Consider the following 26,067-nt stretch of genomic DNA (forward strand, 5'->3'; position numbering starts at 1 on the left):
TCTAATTGGGAGTAGATTGTCTGTCACTGTAATGGATTGTTATCGGAGAGTTAGCCATGTCACTCAAATGGTAAGAACCCTGCTAAGGATTGAGTGTACATTATACGCTTACTTTAAAAATTAAAAAATTGTTCTTTTCAACTAGAGTAAAAGTATCCTAATAGCTTAATTTGGCTTCAGAAATGCCTCTGCTTTAAACAGTGACCAGCCCTATCTACTTAGAATGAGCAAAGAATAAAGGTGAAACCTGTGTCCAGTGACTTCATTTACCATGTTCATGTATGGATATCATAGCTATAAGGTATCTTGTGTAAGTGTGTAATACTTTTAAATTGTATTGAATTTCTGTAACTACTTTCATTTGTGTGCATCCTTTCCAGAGTGTAAGATTTGCAGAGCCTGAATTGCTGACATTGACATATATTAAAGGTGGTCCTTTCAGTCCAAGCCCAAAATCTGAAGTGAGTTGATCAACCTGTGAAGAAATGGCGAATACACATTAAACCCCTCTCTATACACCCTTGTGCCTGTGGTGTTAAAGGCCCTGAACTTCTCCTTGGACCTAACCCGAAATGGACTTTTGAGGGGTATCTGAATATGAATTTTACTTTGGTGAACAGCGTTTCTGTAGTGGATCAGAAACTGCAAAGTGATCTGTGTTCTGAGAATGCACTTTTAATGTAATAGGTGGACTGAGTTTGCCTTGTCCCATGGCTTTGTAATGTAGTGTGACTACATCAAATTTTAAAAACTTAGTAATCGTGTGAAAATGATTTAGCATTGTTCACTAATCAATGTATTAAAGTTTGAATTGTCTTTGTTCAATTATGTTTTTGTTCTCCACTTCAGTAATCAGGGATTATAGAATTGTTTGTCGATAGGTATTGCAAGTTCCTGTATTTGAGTTATGTCGATTGTAAATTGTGTAACTGGAAGCTATTTACCTGTTGAGTGGACTAAACAGTTTGATAAATCTAGTTTAGAGTGATGCACAAAGCAACAGTCCCCATCAGTTTTTACATTATTACTCTATCCAGGTGCAATTTGGGATGTTCCACGATCTAAAATTGGTGATCTATACAACAAGTCGAGTTTTTTTCAATGTTAAGCCAATGATCAATTGATGCTAACCAATGAAGATATCTGTTACTTGTCCTTGCCTCTCAGAGGAACTATTTACAGGTTGTTTAAAACCATATAATGCAAGTCAGTAAAGTAGCAATTACCAGGTGAGCTATAAACTATGGTAACTTTCTGAAGCATGAATATAAACCAGCATTGTTGATATTTTATTTTTTTCTTGAAACCTAATCGTGTTTATAAATTCAAAAAATATATAGGAATGTATGAGACATAATATAGTTAAGAAACTGCAAAATACAGATCTTGATATGATTGAACTATAGAGCCTGTGATAAATATGTATGCTGACATTTTGTATGTGTGTATATAAAACTGAAGCTTCTGTACAAGCCTGAAAAACAGGAATAAACAAATACTCTTTAGAAATATTTGGTTTATATCTTGTACATGCAGCGATAAATGTACCATTTTAATTTTACTAATTGTTTTTATCATGAATAAGGGGAGCATTTCTTTTTACATCGAAGTTTTTCATAGTAACAGATTGACAGGATAGATGCTGAGGCTGTTTTCCCCGGGCTGGAGACTCGAGATCTAGGGGCAAAGTCTCCGGATAAGGAGTCGGCCATTTAAGACTGAGTTGAGGAGGAATTTCTTCACTCAGAGGGTTGTGAATCTTTGGACTTCTCGACTACGAAGGGCTATGGATGCTGAATCGTTGATTATATTCAAGGCTGAGATCGATGGATTTTTGGACTCTAGGGGGATAGAGGGATATGGGGATTGGGCGGGGAAGTGGAGTTGAATTCGAGGATCAGCCATCTTATTGAATGGCGGAGCAGGCTCGAGGGGCTGTATGGCCTACTCCTCCTAATTCTTATGTTCTTGCATACGAACAATGACGGACAGGTAACAACCCTCTGGTCCATCGAGCCTGTCCCGAACAATTGCAATACCTTGTGTATCACAACATATACACTCAACCCTATCTGAAACCATGTGATGTTCTTGTGTTATGTTTTTAACAAAACTGGCTCATGAGCATGTGGCTGAGAGACAGAAAACAAATAACGAGGCCCAGTATGATGCTTGGATGGAGGGAAATTTATTCTGCGTCCTCTCTTGCATTGTGAACTGATTTTGACTGTAATGAATTAACACACACCTGACCAAATGGATTGTTTTGCTTCAGGTCATTTCAAAATTGTATTTGACTTTAATGTTCCTGTTGCACGTTTAAATTAAACCCTACATTGGAACTGAGCTGGAATGTCGCTTGCCTTTAGTCAATTTGGGCATGTTCAGATTGAGTAGTCATGCACTCATCGTCTTACTGTGTGCTGATCATCTGATTTATATTTATTGCCCCTCCTCCCTGTCAAAAACGCTTAAAGGTACTGCCAACAGTCAGCTCACTCCACCAATGCTGATTCAGTCCTAGCTTTGATTCAGCAAAGTCAAGAGTTGGGTCTTCACTCTGTGGGGGGGGGGGAAAAAATGAGTACAAACATTAACAACCCAAAAAAAGCCACAGATGGATCCTTACTTTACGCCTCAAAGCACCATTATATGAATTGTAGAAATTGCAACACAGCTGGTCATTTAATCAACTGGCCCTGAGCCCGTGCTAGATCTTCAACTGGAGCTGCCTATTCCAAGCCTTTTGTCTGTATATTCTTCCTTTTCAAATAGTCATTCATTTCTGTTTTAAATTATGTTACTGCCCCTGCCTCTATAGCCACTTGTGGTGGAATCATTTCATGTTCTAATAACCCTCTGTTAGGAAAATACCTTCCAACTTCCTCCTTCATTTTTATAATCTCCAGTCTTCTGTTCGTCAACCAGTTTAAAAACAATAATTGCGCTCTCCAGGAAATCTTTCATAATTGTGCAAAGATTTTGCACTCCCTTTGATCATCTCTGTTCCAGTGAACAAGCCCTAATTTTGAGAGTCTCAGTAGTTCCAAACCTTTCTTGATAACTAGTCTCTCGTTTCTGTGGTACTATAATGAATCATTTGACATAGCTCCAATATCCTTCCCATGACATCATTGTATTCTGGCTCCCCAGTTTTGTTGCGACTAAGGGTATGCAGCGTTTCACTCCAATTTGTTGTAAAATTAGAGTTGCGGAGCCTGGAATTCCTGGGTCTGGTGTGAGAAGTGGAGTGGAACAGAATGCATCTCTGCCCGTCTCCTTTGGCCCTAATCTGTCCCAAATCCTGTGGTTGGGGTCACTTACTGTGTGGCTGCCGCAATTCCCACCTTGCTAGGGTGACCATTGACACGGATAAGGACTATCCAAGCGGCATAGAAAGAAACTTGCATTTATATAGTGTGCTTTACAACCATTCCAAGGTGCTTCAGTCAATGAATTACTTTTTTTTAAATGTAGCACTAACGATAATTAAAACACTGCTATATTAAAACACTGGCTGTCATTTTTTTTTTACATGACCAATTCTCAGCTGACGCTTTTTGAAAGCCGATTGCTTGCACTGTGGTGGATTGCCATTGGGGAAACTGGCAGTTCGGACAGATGTGAGCCCCATTTCAGGCAGGATCTGATCCCGTGAGGCAGAACTGTTGACGCCATCTTGCCAGCCATACTACTTTCGGTGAAGTCCATGCACGGTAGGTGTTTGCAAAAGGCACGTGCTCCCATTTCTGGCAAAACTTCTGAGAATACCCCAGAAAAGATGCTGAGCTGGTGCAGATGGGTTGCACCCCATCTACCCCATTTGTGCTGCTGTTGTACCTCCTCTCCTTCGGTATCAGTTGTGGTTCAGTGGTTAGCACTCTTGCCTCTTGAGTCAGATGGTTGTGGGTTCAAGTCAAAAATCTAGACTGACACTCCAGTGCAGTGCTGAAGGAGGTGTTGTCTTTTGGATGAGACGTTAAACTGAGATCCCGTCTGCTCAGGTGGACGTAAAAGTTCCCAAGGCACTATTTCAAAGAAGAGCAGGGGAGTTATCCCTGGTGTCTTGGCCAATATTTCTCCCTCAATCAACAGCACTAAAACAGATTATCTGGTCGTTATCACATTACTGTGTGTGGGAGCTTGCTTGTGCGTAAATTGGTTGCCGCGTTTCTTACATTACAACAGTGACTACACTCTTAAAGTGCTTTGGGACATCGGTGGTCATGAATGGCGCTATACAAATACAAATACAAATCCCTCCCCATCTCACTAATTTTATTGCCATGTTTTAGGGGGTTGACACAAAATGCCTTCCAACCAAAGTGGCAAAAGGATGAAAAACGCAAAGGAAGCTGTTTGCACGATTGTGATGCTCCGATTGAGTTGCAGAGTAAATTTGCTGCAATGCTTAGCTGTGTGACTGAGAAGGCTCTGCTGTGCTATGGCTTGGTGTATGGATCTCGGGAATCCTGGAATGTATCTTGCAAAGTTTGCACCGATTTTGGAATCGCTGAAGCCATGACTTTAAAAGTCTGATTGCTGGAACCCCTGATGCTGAGAAAATGAATCCCCTGGAGAATGCTGCAGTACTGAAGCTGCAGAGACGAGAGTAGATCAGCCTTAATGGAACCTCGTACAGAATACAGACTGCATTGCACCTCTGACGTGATGAAGGTGAAAAAGGCGATCAGCGAATATGAGGGTTTTTTAAATACAAAAGTGGTTGGGTATTTTTTAAATGATCCTCGGGATTTTATGTCCATCACTCATTGCCTTGAGAAGGTGGCGATGAACACCTGTCAATCCAAATATGGGCGAGTTTGTTATAAGGATATGCACATGAAAGAATACCTCATGCAATATATCTTCCAGCAGTGCATGGAAGCCCAAAAGTTAGAGAGAGGACAAGGCAATTGTGCAGGATAGTGATAAAGGTAACGAAAACTAGAGTGACAGGAAGGGACAGAGCGTATAAACATACGTGCACCAGCAAATAGGTTCAGAGTAGGGAAAAATGGTAAAAAGACAAAATTAAAGGCTCTTTATCTGAATGCACGCAGCATTTGTTACAAGATAGCTGAATTGACAGCACAAATATAAATAAATGGTTATGATATGATAGCCATTACAGAGACATGGTTGCAAGGTGACCAAGGCTAGGAACTGAATATTCAGGGGTATTTGACATTTCGGAAGGATAGGCAGAAAGGAAAAGGAGGTGGGGTAGCTGTTAATAAAGGATGAAATCAGTACAGTAGTGAGAAATGTTCTTGACTTGGAAGAGCAAGATGTAGAATCAGTTTGGGTGGAGATAAGAAATAGTAAGGAAAAAAAGTCACTGGTGGGAATAGTCGATAGGCCCCCAAACAGTAGCTACACTGTAGGACAGAGTATAAATTAAGAAATAACGGGGGCTTGTAAGAAAGGTACTGCAATAATCATGGGCGATTTTCATAAGAACTTAAATAGGAACAGGAGTAGGCCATACGGTCCCTCGAGCCTGCTCCGCCATTCAATAAGATCATGGCTGATCTGATCATGGACTCTGCTCCACTTCCCTGCCCGCTCCCCATAACCCCTTATTCCCTTATCATTTAAGAAACTGTCTTATTTCTGTCTTAAATTTATTCAATATCCCAGCTTCCACAGCTCTCTGAGGCAGAGAATTCCACAGATTTACAATGCTCTGAGAAGAAATGTCTCCTCATCTCAGTTTTAAATGGGTGGCCCCTTATTCTAAGATCATGCCCTCTAGTTCTAGTCTCCCCCCATCAGTGGAAACATCCTCTCTGCATCCACCTTGTCAAGCCCCCTCATAATCTTATATGTTTCGATAAGATCATCTCTCATTCTTCTAAACTCCAGTGAGTAGAGGCCCAACCTACTCAACCTTTCCTCATAAGTCAACCCCCTCATCCCCGGAATCAACCTAGTGAACCTTCTCTGAACTGCCTCCAAATAAGTATATCCTTTCGTAAATATGGAAACCAAAACTGCACGCAGTATTCCAAGTGTGGCCTCAGCAATACCCTGTATAGCTGTAGCAAAACTTCCCTGCTTTTATATCTTTCTTTGGACAAATTAAATTGGCAAAGGTAGCATTGAGGATGAGTTCATAGAGTGTATCCAGGATGGTTTCTTAGAGTAATACATTGTGGAACCAACCAGAGAGCAGACTATTTTAGATCTGGTTATGTGTAATGAGACAGGATTAATTAGGGATCTCATAGCAAAGGATCCTATTGGGAAGAGTAATCATAACATGATAGAATTTTACATTCAGTTTGAGGGTGAGAAACTTGGGTCTGAAACTAGTATCTTAAACTAAAATAAATTACAAAGGTATGAAGATGGAATTGGCTAAAATGGACTGGGATAATAGATTAAAAGGTAAAACGGTAGATAAGCAGTGGCAGACATTTAAGAGGATATTTCTTAAATCTCAACAAAGATATATTACAGTGAGAAGAAAAGGGGGCGAAATTCAGCTCCCCAATAAGGCCCGTATGCAGCGGAGTCGAGCGGCCGCTGATTTCTGGTTGAATGGCCGCCACAAGCTAAATTCAGCTCGGGCGGTGGGGTTTGCTAGTGGTCCCCACATCCACCCGCCGCTGCTGACCGGCCGTGCGTGCGTCATCAGTGCGCGCACCACCGGGACCCCCCACTTGCCGTGATATTTAGCGAGCAAAATCTTATTTCTGCCGAGCGATGCCCCCGAAAGCTTTTTCTGTCGGTGCACCTTGTATGCTCTCTCTGTGCCTTGGCTGTGCGGCGGCCATTAAAGGTGAGGGTCCAATGGTGCGGCAGCCATTTTTTTTTCGGCTGACTTCCATGTCGGCCGGACTATTATGCCCCCCTGGGTTCGGCCGGGCCACCAACAGGCAGTCTGGCACCCCTTCTTGGATGCCAGGCCGCTGTCCCGCCCGAAACCCTACCTGGTGGTCCAGTGTCCGATCGTGACTGATGGCCAATTCTCTCCCCTTTAACGGAGGCGTGATGCGTTGTGACGCAGACGCGCAATGACGTCACCCCCGCTCCGTTGCTGAGTGACAGCGGCAGAGAATCCGTCCTGCCTCCACTTCCGCCCTTCACCAGCACTTACCACTGCACTTCCGCCCCCTTTATGATCCACTTCCTGGCCGATTCAAAAAAAAGACAAAGAGGTGAATTTTGTGAAAGAGGGGACCTCTTCCGAAATGGTGGTTAAAAACTCTTTCAAAAAAAAAAGGTTGGTTCGCCAGCTTTCCGGCAGGACTGAATTTCGGCTCCAAAGACTCTACGAGAAGGATGAACCATCCATGGCTATCTAAGGAAGTTAACAATGGTATCAAATTGAAAGGCAAGGCATACAATGTTGCGAAGATTAGTGGTAGCCTAGAAGATTGGGAAATTTTTAGAAACCAGCAAAGGATGACTAAAAAAAAATTAATAAAGAGGGAAAGAATAGAATGAGAGTAAACTAACAAGAAATATAAAAACAGACAGAAAGAGCTTCTACAGGTATATAAAAAGGAAGAGCGTAGCTAAAATAAACATTGGTTCCTTGGAGGACGAGACTGGGGAATTAATAATAGGAAACAAGGAAATGGCAGAGACTTTGAACAAATATTTTGTATCTGTCTTCACGACAGGAGACACTAAAAGCATCCCAATAATTGTAGATAATCAAGGGGGGAAAGTAAGGGAAGAAATGAAAACAATCACTATCACTCGAGAAAATGTACTAGGAAACTAATGGGACTAAAGACTGACAATTCCCCTGGATCTGATGGCCTACATCCTAGGTCTTAAAAGAAGTGGCAGCAGAGATAGTAATCTTCCAAAATTCCCTCGATTCTGGAGAAGTCCCAGCAGATTGGAAAACCGCAAATGAAACGTTCCTATTCAAGAAAGGAGGGAGACAGAAAACAGGAAACTATAGACCAGTTAGCCTAACATCTGTACTTGGGGAAAATGCTGGAATCCATTATTAAGGGAGTAGTAGCAGGACATTTAGAAAATCATCATTACAATCAAGCAGAGTCAGTATGGTTTTATGAAAGGGAAATCATGTTTGACAAATTTGCTGCAGTACAGAGAGACCTGAGGGTTCTTGTGCATGAAACACAAAAAGTTAGCATGCAGGTACAGCAAGCAATCAGGAAGACAAATGCAATGTTGGCCTTTATTGCAAGGGGGATGTAATATAAAAATAGGGAAGTCTTGCTACAACTGTACAGGGTGTTGGTGAGACCACAGCTAGAGTACTGCTATTTTGGTCTCCATATTTAAGGAAGGATATACTTGCTTTGGAGACAGTTCAAAGAAAGTTCACTTTGTTGATTCCTACGATGAAGGTGGTCTTATGAGGAAAGGTTGAGTAGGTTGGGTCTATATTCATTGGAGTTTAGAAGAATGAGAGGTGATATGGAAACATATAAAATTCTGAGGGGGGCTTGAAATGGTAGATGCAGGGAGGATGTTTCCTCTAGTGGCAGAATCTAGAACTAGGGGGCATAGTTTCAGAATAAGGGGTCACCCATTTAAGACGGAGATGAGGAATTTCTTCTCTCAGAGTGTCGTGAATGTTTGGAATTCTCTACCCCAGAGAGCTGTGGAGGCTGGGTCATTGAATATATTCAAGGCTGAGATATTCAGAATTTTGAAGGGGAGTCGAGGGTTATGGGGAGCGGGCAGGGAAGTGGAGTTGAGGCCAAGATCAGATCAGCCATGATGGTATTAAATGGCAGAGCAGACTCGAGGAGCCGAATGGCCTACTCCTGCTCCTATTTCTTATGTTCTTGTGTTCTTTTTTGTTTAGCGCAGGGACAATGCGTGGGGTCCCACAACACCTGGTATCCAGTCTGTCGCCCACGAAATTCCTGCCGTGTTTTCCGATGGGATAATCGCACCACGAACAGATGATGATACTTATTGAGAACAGCAACCCGGTGACATCATTCTGACCATTTTATAAAATTCATTCTCAGGATGTGGGCATGCATCACTTGCTTTTATTGGCCATCCCCTAATTGCCCTCGAGAAGGTGGTGGTGATCCAACAAATATAATGGAGCAGCTTGCTGGGCCATTTCCGAAGGCAGTCAAGATTCAACACCTTGGTGCGGGACCAGGAATTCTCAACAGCTGCATGCAGTTCCTGTTACGTTTTTGTCACTTTATGTGTCACCTTTTCCCCATTGTCGCTGTGTGCAATCTGGCCAACGGGTTCCCACAAATCGAGCAAAATGCTCTCTGAACTTTTTTTCACATGTTTTTTTTTCAGTAGAAGAAATGTATAATAGAAACATTGGGCTAGACTTTCCACTTCACATCTCCCATCTATGGCCCAAAACGGACCTCTATCGCCCATTTTGAGCAAAAGGTGGAAACTAGGCCTAAAATATCACCGTAAAAATAGGCCCCCAAGTTTCCACTTTGATCGCCCAAATGACCGCCCACACAAGGCCCATCCCAAGTTTCAGCACTTAGCATGCACTTCGCTGGGCCAATGCAAGGCCCAAATGGGTGCTCAAAAATAGTTGCTTTTTCAGGGCCTTAGAGAGGGAAATGGGCACTACGGATGCCATTTTTAGCCTCTGAGGAAGGGTGGAGAATTGTTCTGAGTTATTTAGAGAGTAAAATTGATGCAAATTGTACTCAGAAATTTGGGACAGGGAATATAAATAGGTATTATCACCTTATTTATGCATATATTGGAATTATTTATTAAATAGCTTTTACATAGAGAAGTTATTTAATGATATTCCGTTGGGGAAACAGAATAAACAAACAAATCTGCATGAAGAACTGTACATTGTAAAACTTATGTAAGTAAGAGAGAAGGTTCAAAAGTTGTAGAAATTTTTTTTTAATTAACAAAAAACTAATGAACAACACCCTCCCTCCAACCCCTCACCCCGCGCACCAACCCACCCTTCCCTCAAAATCCTCAAAACGTTACAAGAAGAAGAAATGAACATTTTACAGAACAAGTGGCCATTTAAGTAATGATAACAAGTGACCATTTCAATCACGCTAACAAGTGACCATTTCAGTTATGATAACAATTGACCATTTCAGTCATAACAAGTGACCATTTCAGTCATGACAACAAGTGACCATCTCAGTGATGCCAACAAGTGACCATTTCAGTGATGACAACAAGTGACCATTACAGTGATGATAACAAGTGACCATTTCAGTCATGACAACAAGTGACCATCTCAGTGATGCCAACAAGTGACCATTTCAGTCATGCCAACAAGTGACCATTTCAGTGATGATAACAAATGACCATTTCAGTCATGATAACAAATGACCATTTCAGTCATGATAACAAGTGACCATTTCAGTGATGATAACAAGTGACCATTTCAGTGATGGCAACAAGTGACCATTTCAGAAAGAATGGAAAGGGAACAGTTAAGTAATGATAACAAGTGAACAAGTGAACATTTAACTTTATGCTGGGTTGCGTAAAATTTAGTTATGTTTAAATGTAACCCAATAACATTGCAGATTCTAGTTACTATTTAGATCATTAAATAATACATAAATATAAATTTCAACTACTCTCGCAGCTGCCAGTAGGCTGTTCCACCATTTGCGCCACTGGTTTCATTGGAGGCCGATGTGACTACATCGGCTATTTCGGACCAATTCCTGCGATATGCACGGGGTGGAGGTTTCCCCTGCCCACCCCGTGTCAGATCCTCCCACCTGGAGCTGACAGCATTTACGAGGGCCTTATTTGCCTCTTCGCTGAAGGGTTTGGCCCTTCTCTTTCCTGCACCTCCCTCCATTCTTTAAATTTATCTGTAATTTGGATAAGACTTTCTGAGCTGCTTCCTTTCTCCTCTCTCTCTCTCTCCCAGACCCACCCAGAGCTTCTGAGCATGTGTGAAGACCCTTGACCTCTCAAAACGTGGGAAGAAGCATCAACCTGAAAAAAAAGTCAACCTGCACATGTGCAGTAATGCGTTGCTAGTGAAGCGCTTTTTTTTTCATTCACTTCCGTTTTCTTTGGGCGATCGCCGAGAAATGACATCGCCCATTTGACATCGCTGGAACAAGGCCCATTTTTTTCGGCCTTAGCCTGAAAGTGGAAAGTCTAGCCCATAGAAAATAAGTGCAGGAGTAAGCCATTCAGCCCTTCAAGCCTGCACCACTATTCAATAAGATCATGGCTGATCATTCACCTCAGTACCCGATTCCTGCTTTCTCTCATTACCCCTTGATCCCTTTAGCCGTAAGGGCCATATCCAACTCCCTCTTGAATATATCTAATGAACTGGCATCAACTATTCTCTGCGGTAGAGAATTCCACAGGTTAACAACTCTGAGTGAAGAAGTTTCTCCTCATCTCGGTCCTAAATGGCTTACCCCTTATCCTTGGACCGTGACCCCTGGTTTTGGACTTTCCCAACATCGGGAACATTCTTCCTGCATCTAACCTGTTCGGTTCCATCAGAATTTTATATGTTTCTATGAAATCCCCTCTCATTCTTTTAAACTCCAGTGAATACAGGCCCAGTCGATCCAGTCTCTCCTCATATGTCAGTCCTGCCATCCCGGGAATCAATCTAGTGAACCTCCGCTGTACTCCCTCAATAGCAAGAACATCCTTCCTCAGATTAGGAGACCAAAACTGAACACAATATTCCAGGTGAGGCCTCACCAAGGCCCTGTACAACTGCAGTAAGACCTCCCTGCTCCTATACTCAAATCCCATAGCTATGAAGACCAACATACCATTTGCATTCTTCACCGCCTACTATACCTGCATGCCAACTTTCCATGACTGATGTACCATGACATCCATGTTCAAAATAAGGGTTTAAACATAGTTTTTAAAAAAGTCAAACAATTATTTATGATCAAACCGATCCATTGAGTTGTCTTTTAATGTCTTCATTAAGGTTTCAACTGGAAGGCCTCGACCTCTCCCAAGAGCTTGGGCTTTGACTTTTGAAAAATGAAGGGCAAATTTCAGCAGCTTTATTGAAATAAAATTTCGTGTTGTTTTAAGTGCATAAGAATATAAGAATTAGGAGCAGGAGTAGGCCATTCGGCCCTTCGAGCCTGCTCCGCCATTCAATAAGATCATGGCTGATCTTCTACCTCAACTCCACTTTCCCGCCCGATCCCCATAATCCCTCGATTCCCTTAATATTTTATAAAAGTCTGCCTGAGTGAAATTGAAACCAGTGTTCCTGTCACACACCTGCTGCAGCTTTTGTTTCCTGTAAACATTAGAAAGTGTATTAGACTGAGGAGTGAGAGTGTGTCCTTTTCTCAGCCGTGGCTCAGTGGTGGAACACTCGTCTCTGGAGTCAAGGCGGTTTAAAAAATTATTGTATTGTATCAACAAAATGTGAAGTGGGGGTGCAACAGGTGTGCACCAGCTAGATGTGCTCACAGTAGTCGATCAATAGTTGATCAATAGTTGATCAGCCATGACATTGCACGCAGTTCAGAGAACATGGTCACTCACCTCCCTGTCTGATGTCCGTTCACTCTTTCTGTCTTCGCTCTTCTCGCGCAGTAGCGCTCTTTACTTCTGTCTATCCTCTCCCTGAATTCTTTCCTTTCGGGTGGGAGGTGTGCAGCGGGGAAAGGAGCCCCAGGAAAGGCTGCCTATAGCATTTTGGGGCTGGGATTGTGGGAAATATCATCATCATCATCATAAGCCATCCCTCGGGATCGAGGAAGACTTGCTTCCACTCTAAAAGTTAGTTCTCAGGTGACTGTACAGTCCAATATGGGAATTACAGTCTCTGTCACAGGTGGGACAGACAGTGGTTCAGGGAAGAGGTGGGTGGGGAGTCTGGTTTGCCGCACGCTCCTTCCGCTGCCTGCGCTTGGCTTCAGCATGCTCTTGGCGATGAGATTCGAGGTGCTCAGCGCCCTCCCGGATGCACTTCCTGCAATTAGGACGGTCTTTGGCCAGATACTCCCAGGTGTCGGTGGGGATGTTGCATTTTTATCAGGGAAGTTTTGAGGGTGCCCTTGTAACGTTTCTTCTGCCCACCTTGGGCTCGCTTGCCATTTAGGAGTTCCGAGTAGAGCACTTGCTTTGGGAGTCTTGTGTCAGGCATGCGGACAATGTGGCCTGCCCAGCGGAGCTGATCAAGTGCTTCGATGCTGGAGATGTTGGCCTGGTCGAGGACGCTTAAGGTGGTGCGTCTGTCCTCCCATGTGGCTCTCAGTAACTACTTTCCCATTTTTTACCCAATCACTCCCGCCTCCTTGCTCCCATCTTGCACCAGTTCACTCATCGTCTCACTGTGCCACATGGGAGTGTTACCAGGAACCAAACGCCTCAAATTTAAAATTCTCAACCACATGTGTTTAAATCTCATCATAGCCTCCTCCCTCCCCGTCACTGGAACCTCCTGCAGCCCAATAAACCCTCCCCCCCCCCCCCCCCACCTTCCAACCCAAACTCTCAGTTTCTGGCCTCTTATGCAATCCCCCTTCTTCACCCCACCATTGATGGCTGATCTTTCTGCTGTCTAGGCCTCACATTCAGGAATTCCCTACCTCAATCCATCCACCTCTCCTCCTTAAAACTCACCTCTTGGACTAAGACTTTGATCACCCCTCCCAATATCTTTCTGTGGATCGGCAGCAATTTTTTGATTATCCCTCTAAGCGACTCACCTCCCAACTCCCCAAAATCATCTAAAACTTGCCTGGACGAGTGCAGCTCCAGCAACACTCAAGAAGCCTGAAACCATCCAGGACAAAGCAGTGTGCTTCATCAGCGCACCGTGGCTGCAGTGTGTACCATTTACAAGATGCACTGCAGCAACTCGCCAAGGCTTCTTCGGCAGCACCTCCCAAACCCGCGACCTCTACCACCTAGAAGGACAAGGAAGCAGGCGCATGGGAACACCACCACCTCCAAGACACATACCATGCAGACTTGGAAATATATCGGCTGTTCCTTCATCGTCACTGGGACAAAATCGTGGATCTCCCTCGCTAACAGCACTGTGGGAGCACCTTCACCACACGGACTGCAGCGGTTCAAGAAGGCGGCTCACCACCACCTTCTCAAGGGGCAATTAGGGATGGACAATAAATGCCGGTCTTATCAGCGACGTCCCATTAATGAATAAATAAACAATCCATCTACTCCTTTCTAGCCCCACCCCAAGGGTGAGTGGCAAAAGATCAAAGGCTTCCTCACCCTGAACCAATTTCCTTCCTCCCCTCCATTTCCGGTTTCTTTGTTTACTTTGAAAATTCAACTTTTAAAAGAAAAGAAAGAAACTACTTGTGTGCCTATGTCTCCTATCGTTGTCCGAAACCTGAATCTCACAGATGAAAGAAAAATATAATTGACATTTTCTAACTATCTACAAATGACAGGTGAGCTAATTAGTTACGTTCAAAATTCAGCTGGTGCATTTTTTTGAACATTGAGAGAATTAACTTTCATTCCTACAGTGCCACTCACGACCTCAGGAAGTCCTAAAGTGCTGTACAGCCAATGATGTACTTATGGAGTGTAATCACTGATGTAATGTGAGAAATGCGGCAGCCAATTTCTGCACAGTAAGCTCCCACAAACATCAATGAGATAATGACCAGATAATCTGTTTTGGTGATGTTGGTTGAGGGTTGAATATTGGTTCCAGGACACCAGAGATAACTCCCCTGCTCTTCTTTGAAATATTGGCGTGGGATCACTTACGTCCACCTGAGAGAGCAGACGGGACGTCAGCTTAACATATCATCTGAAAAATGGTACCTCCAACAGTGCAGCACTCCCTTAGTACTGCCCCTCCGACAGTGCAGCACTCGCTCAGCACTGCCCTTCCAACAGAGCAGCACTCCCTCAATACTACCCCGCCGACAGTGCAGCGCTCCCTCAGTACTGCCCCTCCGACAGTGCAGCGCTCCCTCAGAGCTGCCCCTCCGACAGTGCAGCACTCCCTTAATACTGCCCCTCCGACAGTGCAGCACTCCCTCAGTACTGTCCCTCCAACAGTGCAGCACAACCTCAGTACTGCCCCTCCGACAGTGCAGCACTCGCTCAGTACTGCCCCTCCGACAGTGCAGCACTCGCTCAGTCCTGCCCCTCCAACAGAGCAGCACTCCCTCAGTACTGCCCCTCCGACAGTGCAGCACTCCCTCTGTACTGTCCCTCCAACAGTGCAGCATACCCTCAGTACTGCCCCTCTGACAGTGCAGCACTCCCTCAGTACTGCCCCTCCGACAGTGCAGCACTCCCTCAGTACTGTCCCTCCAATAGAGCAGCACTCCCTCAGTACTGTCCCTCCGACAGTGCAGCACGCCCTCAGTACTGCCCCTCTGACAGTGCAGCACTCCCTCAGTGCTGCCCCTCCAACAGTGCAGCGCTCCCTCAGAGCTTCCCCTCTGACAGTACAGCACTCCCTCAATACTGCCCCTCCGACAGTGCAGCACTCGCTCAGTCCTGCCCATCCGACAGTGCAGCTCTCCCTCAGTACTGCCCTCCGACAGTGCAGCACTCGCTCAGTCCTGCCCATCCGACAGTGCAGCACTCCCTCAGTACTGCCCTCCAACAGAGCAGTGCTCCTTAGTACTGCCCCTCAGACAGTGCAGTATTCCCTCAGTACTGTCCCTCCGACAGTGCAGCACGCCCTCAGTACTGCCCCTCTGACATTGCAGCACTCCCTCAATACTGCCCCTCCGACAGTGCAGCACTCCCTCAGTACTGCCCCTCCGACATGCAGTGCTCCTTCAGTGCTGCACTGGAAGTGTCAGCTTAGATTTTGTGTGTAAGTCTCTGGAGTGCGATTTGAACCCACTCGAGATAAGTTCTTCTGACCTGGAGTCAGAAATTTTCATGGTGTTACAACTGCAATTACCTGGGTTGGCCGATGTAGACCTAAGCAAGTACTTGATCAAGGGTTTTAAAGGGACAGGCCACCGCGTGTCTGCTAATATTACATAGTGAAATGCATTTTTTAAAGATTCTTAAAATTTAGAAACTTGACATTAAAGAAACGTGTTTCGTAGTTCACCTGCAATAATTGGTGTGCACTTCACCCAGATTAATGTTTGGATGTTGAGCTCAAATGAACATAAGAACATAAGAATTAGGAACAGGAGTAGTCCATCTAGCCCCTCGAGCCTGCTCCGCCATTCAAAAAGATCATGGCTGATCTGGCCGTGGACTCAGCTCCACTTACACGCCCGCTCCCCATAACCCTGAATTCCCTTATTGGTTAAAAATGTATCTATCTGTGATTTGAACATATTCAATGAGCTAGCCTCAACTGCTTCCCTGGGCAGAGAATTCCACAGATTCACAACCCTCTGGGAGAAGAAATTCCTTCTCAACTCGGTTTTAAATTGGCTCCCCCATATTTTGAGGCTGTGCCCCCTAGTTCTAGTTTCCCCGACTAGTGGAAACAACCTCTCTGCCTCTATCTTGTCTATCCCTTTCATTATTTTAAATGTTTCAATGAGATCACCCCTCATCCTTCTGAACTCCAACGAGTAAAGACCCAGTCTACTCAATCTATCATCATAAGGTAACCCCCTCATCTCCGGAATCAGCCTAGTGAATCGTCTCTGTACCCCCTCCAAAGCTAGTATATCCTTTCTTAAGTAAGGTGACCAAAACTGCACGCAGTACTCCAGGTGCGGCCTCACCAATACCCTGTACAGTTGCAGCAGGACCTCCCTGCTTTTGTACTCCATCCCTCTTGCAATGAAGGCCAACATTCCATTTGCCTTCCTGATTACCTGCTGTACCTGCAAACTAACTTTTTGGGATTCATGCACAAAGACCCCCAGGTCCCTCTGCACCGCAGCATATTGTAATTTCTCCCCATTCAAATAATATTCCCTTTTACTGTTTTTTTTCCAAGGTGGATGATCTCACATTTTCTGACATTGTATTCCATCTGCCAAACCTTAGCCCATTCGCTTCACCTATCTAAATCTCTTTGCAGCCTCTCTGTATCCTCTACACAACCCACTTCCCCACTAATCTTTGTGTCATCTGCAAATTTTGTTACACTACACTCTGTCCCCTCCTCCAGGTCATCTATGTATATTGTAAACAGTTGTGGTCCCAGCACCGATCCCTGTGGCACACCACTAACCACCGATTTCCAACCGGAAAAGGACCCATTTATCCCAACTCTCTGCTTTCTGTTCGCCAGCCAATTCTCTATCCATGCTAATACATTTCCGCTGACTCCGCGTACCTTTATCTTCTGCAGTAACCTTTTGCGTGGCACCTTATCGAATGCCTTTTGGAAATCTAAGTACACCACATCCATCGGTACACCTCTATCCACCATGCTCGTTATATCCTCAAAGAATTCCAGTAAATTAGTTAAACATGATTTCCCCTTCATGAATCCATGCTGCGTCTGCTTGATTGCACTATTCCTATCTAGATGTCCCGCTATTTCTTCCTTAATGATAGCTTCAAGCATTTTCCCCACTACAGATGTTAAACTAACCGGCCTATAGTTACCTGCCTTTTGTCTGCCCCCTTTTTTAAACAGAGGTGTTACATTAGCTGCTTTCCAATCCACTGGTACCTCCTCAGAGTCCAGAGAATTTTGGTAGAATATAACGAATGCATCTGCTATAACTTCCGCCATCTCTTTTAATACCCTGGGATGCATTTCATCAGGACCAGGGTCTTGTCTACCTTGAGTCCCATTAGCCTGTCCAGCACTACCTCCCTAGTGATAGTGATTGCCTCAAGGTCCTCCCTTCCCACATTCCCGTGACCAGCAATTTTTTGGCATGGTTTTTGTGTCTTCCACTGTGAAGACCGAAGCAAAATAATTGTTTAAGGTCTCAGCCATTTCCACATTTCCCATTACTAAATCCTCCTTCTCATCTTCTAAAGGACCAACATTTACTTTAGTCACTCTTTTCCTTTTTATATATCGATAAAAGCTTTTACTATCTGTTGCCATCAGCATGGGTTGCATTTTTGCTTTTAAAAAACACCCTGTGGGCTTTTTTCTGCGTATCTATTGACTGTAGGTAGGTGTCTCTGTCCTGTTTGTCAAGGTGTGCCTGGTACAGTATTAGCTTGATCATTTCTGTAATAGTTCAGTATTGTTAGAAATAGTTCAATCACCAGCACCACAAATTAGCGAAGACCTGAATACCATCGTGCTTTTGAATGAAAACTCGTGCTAAAGTGAGAGAGATGTTCTGAGGCCACATTCAGAGAAAGACTTGCATTTCGCACACCGAGTCCCACTCACCCATCACCCCCTGTGCTCGCTGACCTGCATGGGCTCCCAGTTAAGCAACTCCTCACTTTCAAAATTCTCATACTTGTTTTCAAATCCCTCCATGGCCTCGCCCCTCCCTATCTCTGTAATCTCCTCCAGCCCTCAAACCCCCCCAAGATGTCTGCGTTCCTCTAATTCTGCCCTTTTGAGCATCCTTGATTATAATCATTCAATCATGGGTGGCCGTGCCTTCTGTTGGTTAGGCCACAAGCTCTGGAACTCCCTCCCTAAACCTCTCGGCCTCTTTCCTCCTTAAAACCTACCTTTTTGACCAAGCTTTTGGTAACCTATCCTAATTTCTCCTTATGCGGCTCGGTATCAAACTGTTTTGTCTCATAACACTCTTGTGAAACGCCTTGGGATGCTATAAAGGCGTTATACGACCACCGGTTGTCTCAAAGCGTTTAACAGCCAACTTTTTGAAGTGAAGTCTCTGTTGTAATGTACAAAACATGGCAGCAAATCTGCGCACAGCAAACTCCCACAAACAGCACTGTGATAATGATCAATCTTTTTTTTAGTGCTATTGATTTAGTATTCCAATTCATGCATCCGTTTAAAGAAGCTTGGTTTTGTTCAGCTGGATGACAGTATAAATTAACATTGCATTATTTCGGGCTGTTACAATTGGCGCACCCTAACTCCATGGAGCAATTTGTAAATATTTAACATGACCAGAAGATATTTTCTATGACGAAAGCCCTTGGGCCATATGGCGAATTGTACCTTTACGAGCCTGAGTCAGAAGTTAATTGCTGTGTGTTCATCTTCATAAGTGCGTTGTGAACTAGGGGCACAGTTGGTGACAATAGTTCATAATATTTGCACGTTGCATGTCCCTCCTGCTATTTGATCGCCGTTGATAATATTACATTGAAAGAGGAGAGAGAAAAACAAATTAAGGAGGGGCGACTTGAAGGTGGAGCCAGACAAACAGCGTGTCACAATATTGATAGCCAGGTGCAAAGCTGAATCTCAGAACTGTAGCAACTGACGGAGCTGAGGGCCAGCTTAGTGCTCGCAAATAATGGTCATGTGCTGATCTGATCTGATTGAGTGCAGTGCGCAGTGAAGGCAGACTGTCACACTGCTGCAGCTGTGTTCTGGAAAGGGCTGCGGGACAGAGGGCTGCTCTTTCAACCCATCTGATGCTTGGGGCTTTTTTGTGCCACGTATAGTCATGGGAACTCGTCAAAAGCTTTTACTGCTGTGAGTGTTATTTTGTGTGTGTGTGTGTGTGTGTGTGTGTGTGTGTTGAAGCTGGCTGCAATATTGCTACACCTCCACTGAGCCCGGCTCCGGCTCTGAGATGAAGAAGCCTACTTTATTTCAGGCGGTGGGTTGAATGCAGAGAGTTGAACGAAGCTGTTCCAGAGGACAGTGTGTGTGTGTGTGTGTGTGTGTGTGTGGCAGTGGGAGCAGCAGGAAGGCAGATTCTGCAGACTTCAAGAATAACTCTTGTCTCGACATGGCAGGCGTGGAAAGGCTGAAGATCTCCGAAGCTGAGATGCAGAGATACCATCGGCTCTGCGAAGCTTGTGTACTGCTGCAGACCACAGTGAGAAGTAGGTGACAAAGTTTGCCTCTCCGTTCGTGATTGACTACTGGTGGCATGATCAAGTCAGCATCACTTAAGTTTCTGACCTTTTTAAAATTGCGTACAGGTGTGACATTGTACTTGTGATGTGTGGCAGCATGCACTCCATCATTTATTGTTAACAAAATAAACAACTCATTTGATATTCAGATGTGGCAAGTCTGCTTATGAATATGTAATCTGGTCTCACTGAATAATGCACGGTTGAAAGTATAATTTTATTCAACAACATAAAAACAGGCAAATTATCCGCAATAAAATATATAAACAATGATTTTTTTAAAAACAAATTGCTAACATCTAATTATTGATCCAGAAGTCCGAGCTAGAGTCATTGTTTATTCTTCACTGGCCTGTAATGTCATCACAATTCTTTGACAAGATTTTGCCAATTCAGCTAAATAAACAGATTTAATTACAACAGTTACAAAGAGAGTTCCTACTTTTTTTCTCTCCCGGGTTTGTGCAGGTTCTGTGTTCCTCAGCCAGGACCTGGTACCACCCTGCACCCTGGAGAATACTTTGTGTGCTTTTATCGATTTTAAAAAAAAACAAGGTCTTGATTTTCTGAATGCGAACCTGTGACATCCGTGAATCAGCATTTTGCTGCACCAATCGATGGCAGAGTTAATCAGGGAATTCAAGGCAATGTGTGAGCAACCTGCCCTCCTGGTTAGTGTTGGTTGAGCTGGTTTCTTGTCTCACAGTGTGAATGGCAGTCAGAGTGTGGAATCAGGGCCCGATGGGAGACTGGAGCGAAGGGGGTAGTGACTTACCCCACAGGAGGCAGTCTCACTCTCCTTCCACTTCAGACCCAGTTCAGCCCCTCACTCCCAGTTTACTCTCCACAAGTTCAGGGCTGGTTGAAGCGAACATTGCTTCACGCACATGCTAAACTTGTAATGTGAATGCACTGTTAAAAAGCAAGACTTTCATTTGTATAGCGACTTTCGCTGTTGTAAGGTGGGAAATGCGGCTGCCAATTTGTGCACAGCAAGCTCTCACAGACAGCAATGAGCTAAATGACCAGATGATCTGTTTTAGTGATGTTGGATAAATATTGGGCAGGAAACCGGGATAACTTCGCTGCCCTTCTTCAAAATAGTGCTATAGGATCTTTTACGTCCACCTGGGAGCAGACGGGGCCTAACGCCTCATCTGAAAGACGGCATCTCCGACAGTGCAGCACTTCCTCGAGCAGGGTGGATAAGGGGGAACCAGTGGATGTGGTGTATTTGGATTTCCAGAAGGCATTCGATAAGGTGCCACATAAGAGGTTAATGCACAAGATAAAAGCTCGTGGGGTTGGGGGTAATATATTAGCATGGATAGAGGATTGGCTAACTAACAGAAAACAGTGAGTCGGGATAAATGGGTCCTTTCCCGGTTGGCAAACAGTGATAGTGAGGTGCTGCAGGGATCCGTGCTGGGTCCTCAACTATTTACAATTATATTAATGACTTGGATGAAGGGACCGAGTGTAATGTAGCCAAGTTTGCTGATGATCCAAAGATGGGTGGGAAAGCAATTTGTGAGGAGGACACACAAAATCTGCAAAAGGATATAGATAGGCTAAGTGAGTGGACAAAAATTTGGCAGATGGAGTATAATGTGGAAAAATGTGAGGGTATCCACTTTGGCAGAAATAATAGAAAAGCAAATTATAATTTAAATGGAGAAAAATTGCAAAGTGCTGCAGTACACAGGGACCTGGGGGTCCTTGTACATGAAACACACAAAGTTAATATGCAGGTACAGCAAGTGATCATGAAGGCAAATGGAATGTTGGCCTTTATTGCAAGGGGGATAGAGTATAAAAGCAAAGAAGTCCTGCTACAACTGTACAGGGTATTGGTGAAGCTACACCTAGAGTACTGCGTACAGTTTTGGTCTCCGTATTTAAGGAAGGATATACTTGATTGGAGGCAGTTCAGAGAAGGTTCACTAAGTTGATTCTGGAGATGAGGGGGTTGATTTATGAGGATAGGTTGCGTAGGTTGGACCTATACACATTGGAGTTCAGAAGAATGAGAGGTGATCTTATCGAAACATATAAGATAATGTGGGGGTTTGACAAGGTGGACGCAGAGAGGATATTTCCACTCGGGAAACTAAAATTAGGGGTTATAATCCTAAAATAAGAGGCTGCCCATTTAAAACTGCGATGAGGAGGAATTTCTTCTCTGAGGGTTGTAAATCTATGGAATTCTCTGCCCAGAGAGCTGTGGAGGCTGGGTCATTGAATATATTTAAGGCAGAGATTGACAGATTTTTGAGTGCGATGGGAATAAAAGGTTATGGGGAGCAGGCGGGAAAGTGGAGCTGAGTCCATGATCGGGTCAGCCATGATCATATTGAATGGCAGAACAGGCTCAAGAGGCCATATGGCCTACTTCCTTCTCCTATTTCTTCATATTCCTCAGCACTGCACTGGTGTGTCAGCCTTGATTTTTGTGCTCAAGTCTCTGGAGTAGGATTTGAACCCACAACCATCTTTCTGAGAGGTGAGAGTGCTATCTACTGAGCCACGGCTGACACTTAGAGTTCTCAGTGCACCAATCACAAGTATAGCATTTAAGAAATACAAGCCACCTGTTTCTCCACCTCCCTGACAACCATCGAAACCAGGATGTTCACTTTCAGACTGGCAGCTCCTCAGCTGAATAAATCCTTCTCCATGCTAATAATGGCACACTCCTGTTCCTATGCTCTCATGTTCCTATGTACACAGCAAACTCAGAGCGGATGACTTTCCAGTTTACTGTGAGCATGGAAAGGCAATTTACACAGATTCTTCCAAACCCAATTCTCAGTTAGGTCATGACATTGTGACATCATAAGACTAAGCATGAATGGAAGGAGGCGCTTGGAATCCTCACCTTGTTACACCGCAGTCAGGGACCTGATGTGGTGTCTGGACCGCCTTGCCCTCCACTTCTTTATTGTTTATTCGTTTCTGGGATGTTGGCGTCACTGGCAAGGCCAGCATTTATTGCCCATCCCTGATTGCCCCTTGAGAAGGTGGTGGTGAGCCGCCGCCTTGAACCGCTGCAGTCCCTGTGGTGAAGGTGCTCCCACAGTGCTGTTAGGGAGGCAGTTCCAGGATTTTAACCCAGCGACGATGAAGGAACGACCGATATATTTCCAAGTCAGGATGGTGTGTGACTCGGAGGGGGAATGTGGAGGTGGTGGTGTTCCCATGCGCCTGCTGCCCTTGTCCTTCTAGGTGGCAGAGGTCATGGGTTTGGGAGGTGCTGCCGAAGAAGCCTTGGCGAGCTGCTGCAGTGCACCTTGTAGATGGTACACACTGCAGCCACGGTGCGCCAGTGGTGGAGGCTGTGAATGTTTAAAGCGGGATGCTTTGTAATGGATGGTGTCGAGCTTCTTGAGTGTTGTTGGAGCTGCACTCATCCAGACCAATTCTGGGTTTCAATTCTGATTTCTAAAAGCATTGGGGAATCAGACACTCCATGTTTACACAAAACCCTAGCCTTGTGGTGAAGTGGTTTCCGCCTCAGTTCTGTAGGGTGTTTGTTTTACACTCTCCCCTGATTCTTTGACCTCGGGACTTATAGGGGAAAAGAACAACACGTGGCACAAAATTTAGGCTTAATCCAATGTCAGTTTTATTATGCAAAAACTAACTAAAACTACAGAACTAGACTTCTGAGAGAAATTGACTGAAGACATACAATCACCCTTCCAGTTAGTAACTATTGTAGGTTTGTGGTCGTTGGTTCCGTGACCGGTTGGTGGTTCTGGCTGTTCTCTGCAGTGCTGTTCCTTCCATGTTTGTTCCGTACCTCACTTCGATTCGGTACCATTCTTCCGTTACCCCGCCAAATGATGATGGACGATTGGTGGTGGGTGTACGTGTACCTGTATGTGTACACTTCTACGTCCGTCTATTCCTTCCTGTCCTTCTGTGCGTGCACCCTGAGCTGCTTCTAGCTTGCATATTTATATCCAGGTTATGACTGATCTCCCGCCACTGCGGTTTCTGATCATGTGTTTGCATCGATACGTTTTCTGGTGATCCTGGTTGATTGACTGCAATAATGGACTCGACTGTTCCCAGTTTGCACACTGAGTGCCCATCTTGATACCTTGTTCCCCAAAAATGTGCACCTGGGGTGATTCCTTTGTTGTCCGGTCTTCTTGCAGACTTGGTGTCTCCAGTGAGCTTGTTCTCTTTCTCCCCCCCCCCCCCCCCCTCCCCCCGCCAGACCCCGGGCCAATCAAGTTTAGGGCCTCATCAGTAACTTATGAAAATCTAACAACTCCATTGTTGTTTTGTATAAAGTCCGTCTGGTCCCTGACCCCAGAGTGCCCTTAATTGGGGTGAGTGACCACCTGCCCTCAGGCTGGTGCCTTTTTGCTCCTATTGGCTAATTAATTCCAAAGCTTGTATTAATCAAATTAATCAACTTTTCGTGCATTGTCTCCTTCTGTGCTTTTCTGAAGATTTGTAACCTTACATCACAATGCTAAAGTTGATCTAACTTCAGGTAATAACAGTTCCCTTTCCCCAAAACCCAATACAATAAATACTTCACCCAATCCTGAAGAACCGAAATTAGGAATATTTAACCGGAAATATCGTGCACCTGTGCTGAACCTAAAGGTAGAAAGATGTTAGGCAGGAGAGCATGACATGTTAACACAGACAGATATTATAAATGTGGGCACATGAAATCTAAAAATAAGGCAAAATGTGTGACTTTAAAATGGGGATTCCTTACCTCTGCATACCTCGGTCCAATTACCCTCTAACCCAACTTCACCTGACTCCCCATGTGTAACCCCACATGAGATTGACAAGTTATTTTAGATAATTTAGGATAATGTTATATCTATCTACCTAACAGCACTGTGGGAGCACCTTCGCCACACGGACTGCAGCGGTTCAAGATGGCGGCTCACCACCATCTTCTCAAGGGCAATGAGGGATGGGCAATAAATGCCAGCCTTGCCAGCGATGCCCACATCCCGTGAATTAATATATTTTTTTAAATGTTACCAAATTGTAGCTTCAATTTAATGTCATGATCATCATCAAAGGCAGTCCCTTGGAATCGAGGATGATTTGCTTCCACACTAATGAGTTCTCAGATGACTGAAGAGTCCAATGCGGGACCTACAGTCTCTGTCACAGGCGGTGCAGACAGTGGTTGGAGGGACGGGTGGGTGGGGAGTCTGGGTTGCCGTGCGCTCCTTCCGCTATCGATGCTTGGCTTCCACTTGCTCCTGGCGAAGAGACTCTAGGTGTACAGCACCCTCCCGGGTGCTTTTCCTCCACTTTGGGCGGTCTTGGGCCAGGGATTCCCAGGTGTCGGTGGGGATGTTACATTTTTTTCAAGGAGGCTTTGAGGGTGTCCTTGAAGCGTTTCCTCTGCCCATCTGGGGCTCGCTTGCTGTGTCGGAGCTCCAAGTAGAGCGCTTGTTTTGAGAGTCTCATGTCAGGCATGCGGACGATGCAGCCCGCCCAGCGGAGCTGATCAAGTGTGATCAGTGCTTTGATGCTGGGGATATTGGCTTGAGTGAGGACACTGACGTTGGTGCGCCTATCCTACCAATGGATTTGCAGGATCCTGTGGAGGCAGCGTTGGTGGTACTTCTCCATTGCTTTGAGGTGCCTACCATACATAGTCCATGTCTCTGAGCCATATAGGAGGGCGGGTATCACCACTGCTCTTTAGACATGACCTGGTCAATGAGCAACCCAATGAACTCCTTTTGTGACCAAATGCTGGTAGTTCAAGCAAATTGGGCCTGAAGGTTTCCATGACTCAGGGTCTGCTCCTCCCAACCACTGGGTTCTGTTGACTCGATGTATTCTGCACAGTTTACCAGTCTTTTGAGATTTTTAGTAACTGGCACCCTAGAAATTATGGGTGGAGCTTTCAACTTTGGCGGGGGTGTAATCTGGCGATGTTGGGTCGGTCGCCTGTTCTACACTTCCGTTCCTCCCCATCCCCGTGCACAACAGGTAGCTAGTCTGCTACCTACCCAAGTTGACACTACCGCCGCATAGCTCCAAATAAGTTAACTTCCTTTGGCGCATCCTTGATTATGCAGGTGACACTTGTGACATAGAGTACGAAAGCGTGGACTTTACAATGAACCTTTATAAAACATTGGTTAGACCTCAACTGGAGTATTGTGTCCAATTCTGGGCGCCGCACTTTAGGAAGGATGTGAAGGTTTTAGAGAGGATGCT

The 26,067-nt window shown here is 44.7% G+C and overlaps 2 protein-coding genes and 1 long non-coding RNA gene across 7 annotated transcripts in view; 2 read left to right on the forward strand and 1 right to left on the reverse strand.

The window, feature by feature from the left end:
• The window catches only part of atp11c (ATPase phospholipid transporting 11C), a 169,999-nt gene extending 168,488 nt beyond the window's left edge, over window positions 1-1,511 (forward strand). For both annotated transcript variants that reach the window (XM_070882889.1, XM_070882887.1), the window contains exon 30: window positions 381-1,511. The gene's annotated coding sequence lies outside the window, so the exon portion shown is untranslated. The remainder of the gene's footprint in view (window positions 1-380) is intronic.
• A 655-nt stretch (window positions 1,512-2,166) lies between these two features.
• LOC139265675 (uncharacterized) lies at window positions 2,167-19,150 on the reverse strand. Its single transcript, XR_011593601.1, has 2 exons — window positions 18,977-19,150; window positions 2,167-2,560 (listed from the first exon to the last, which is right to left on the reverse strand). It is a non-coding gene; the product is annotated as an uncharacterized lncRNA (long non-coding RNA).
• A 157-nt stretch (window positions 19,151-19,307) lies between these two features.
• Window positions 19,308-26,067, forward strand: part of mcf2a (MCF.2 cell line derived transforming sequence a) — a 199,988-nt gene continuing 193,228 nt past the window's right edge. For all 4 annotated transcript variants that reach the window (XM_070882895.1, XM_070882893.1, XM_070882896.1 and 1 more), the window contains exon 1: window positions 19,308-19,815. In XM_070882895.1, the coding sequence (XP_070738996.1) occupies window positions 19,596-19,815 (220 nt within the window). In that variant the 5' untranslated portion in view covers window positions 19,308-19,595. The remainder of the gene's footprint in view (window positions 19,816-26,067) is intronic.

This window comes from Pristiophorus japonicus, chromosome 6, assembly GCF_044704955.1.
Source record: "Pristiophorus japonicus isolate sPriJap1 chromosome 6, sPriJap1.hap1, whole genome shotgun sequence".
Classification (NCBI taxonomy): Eukaryota; Metazoa; Chordata; class Chondrichthyes; family Pristiophoridae; genus Pristiophorus; species Pristiophorus japonicus.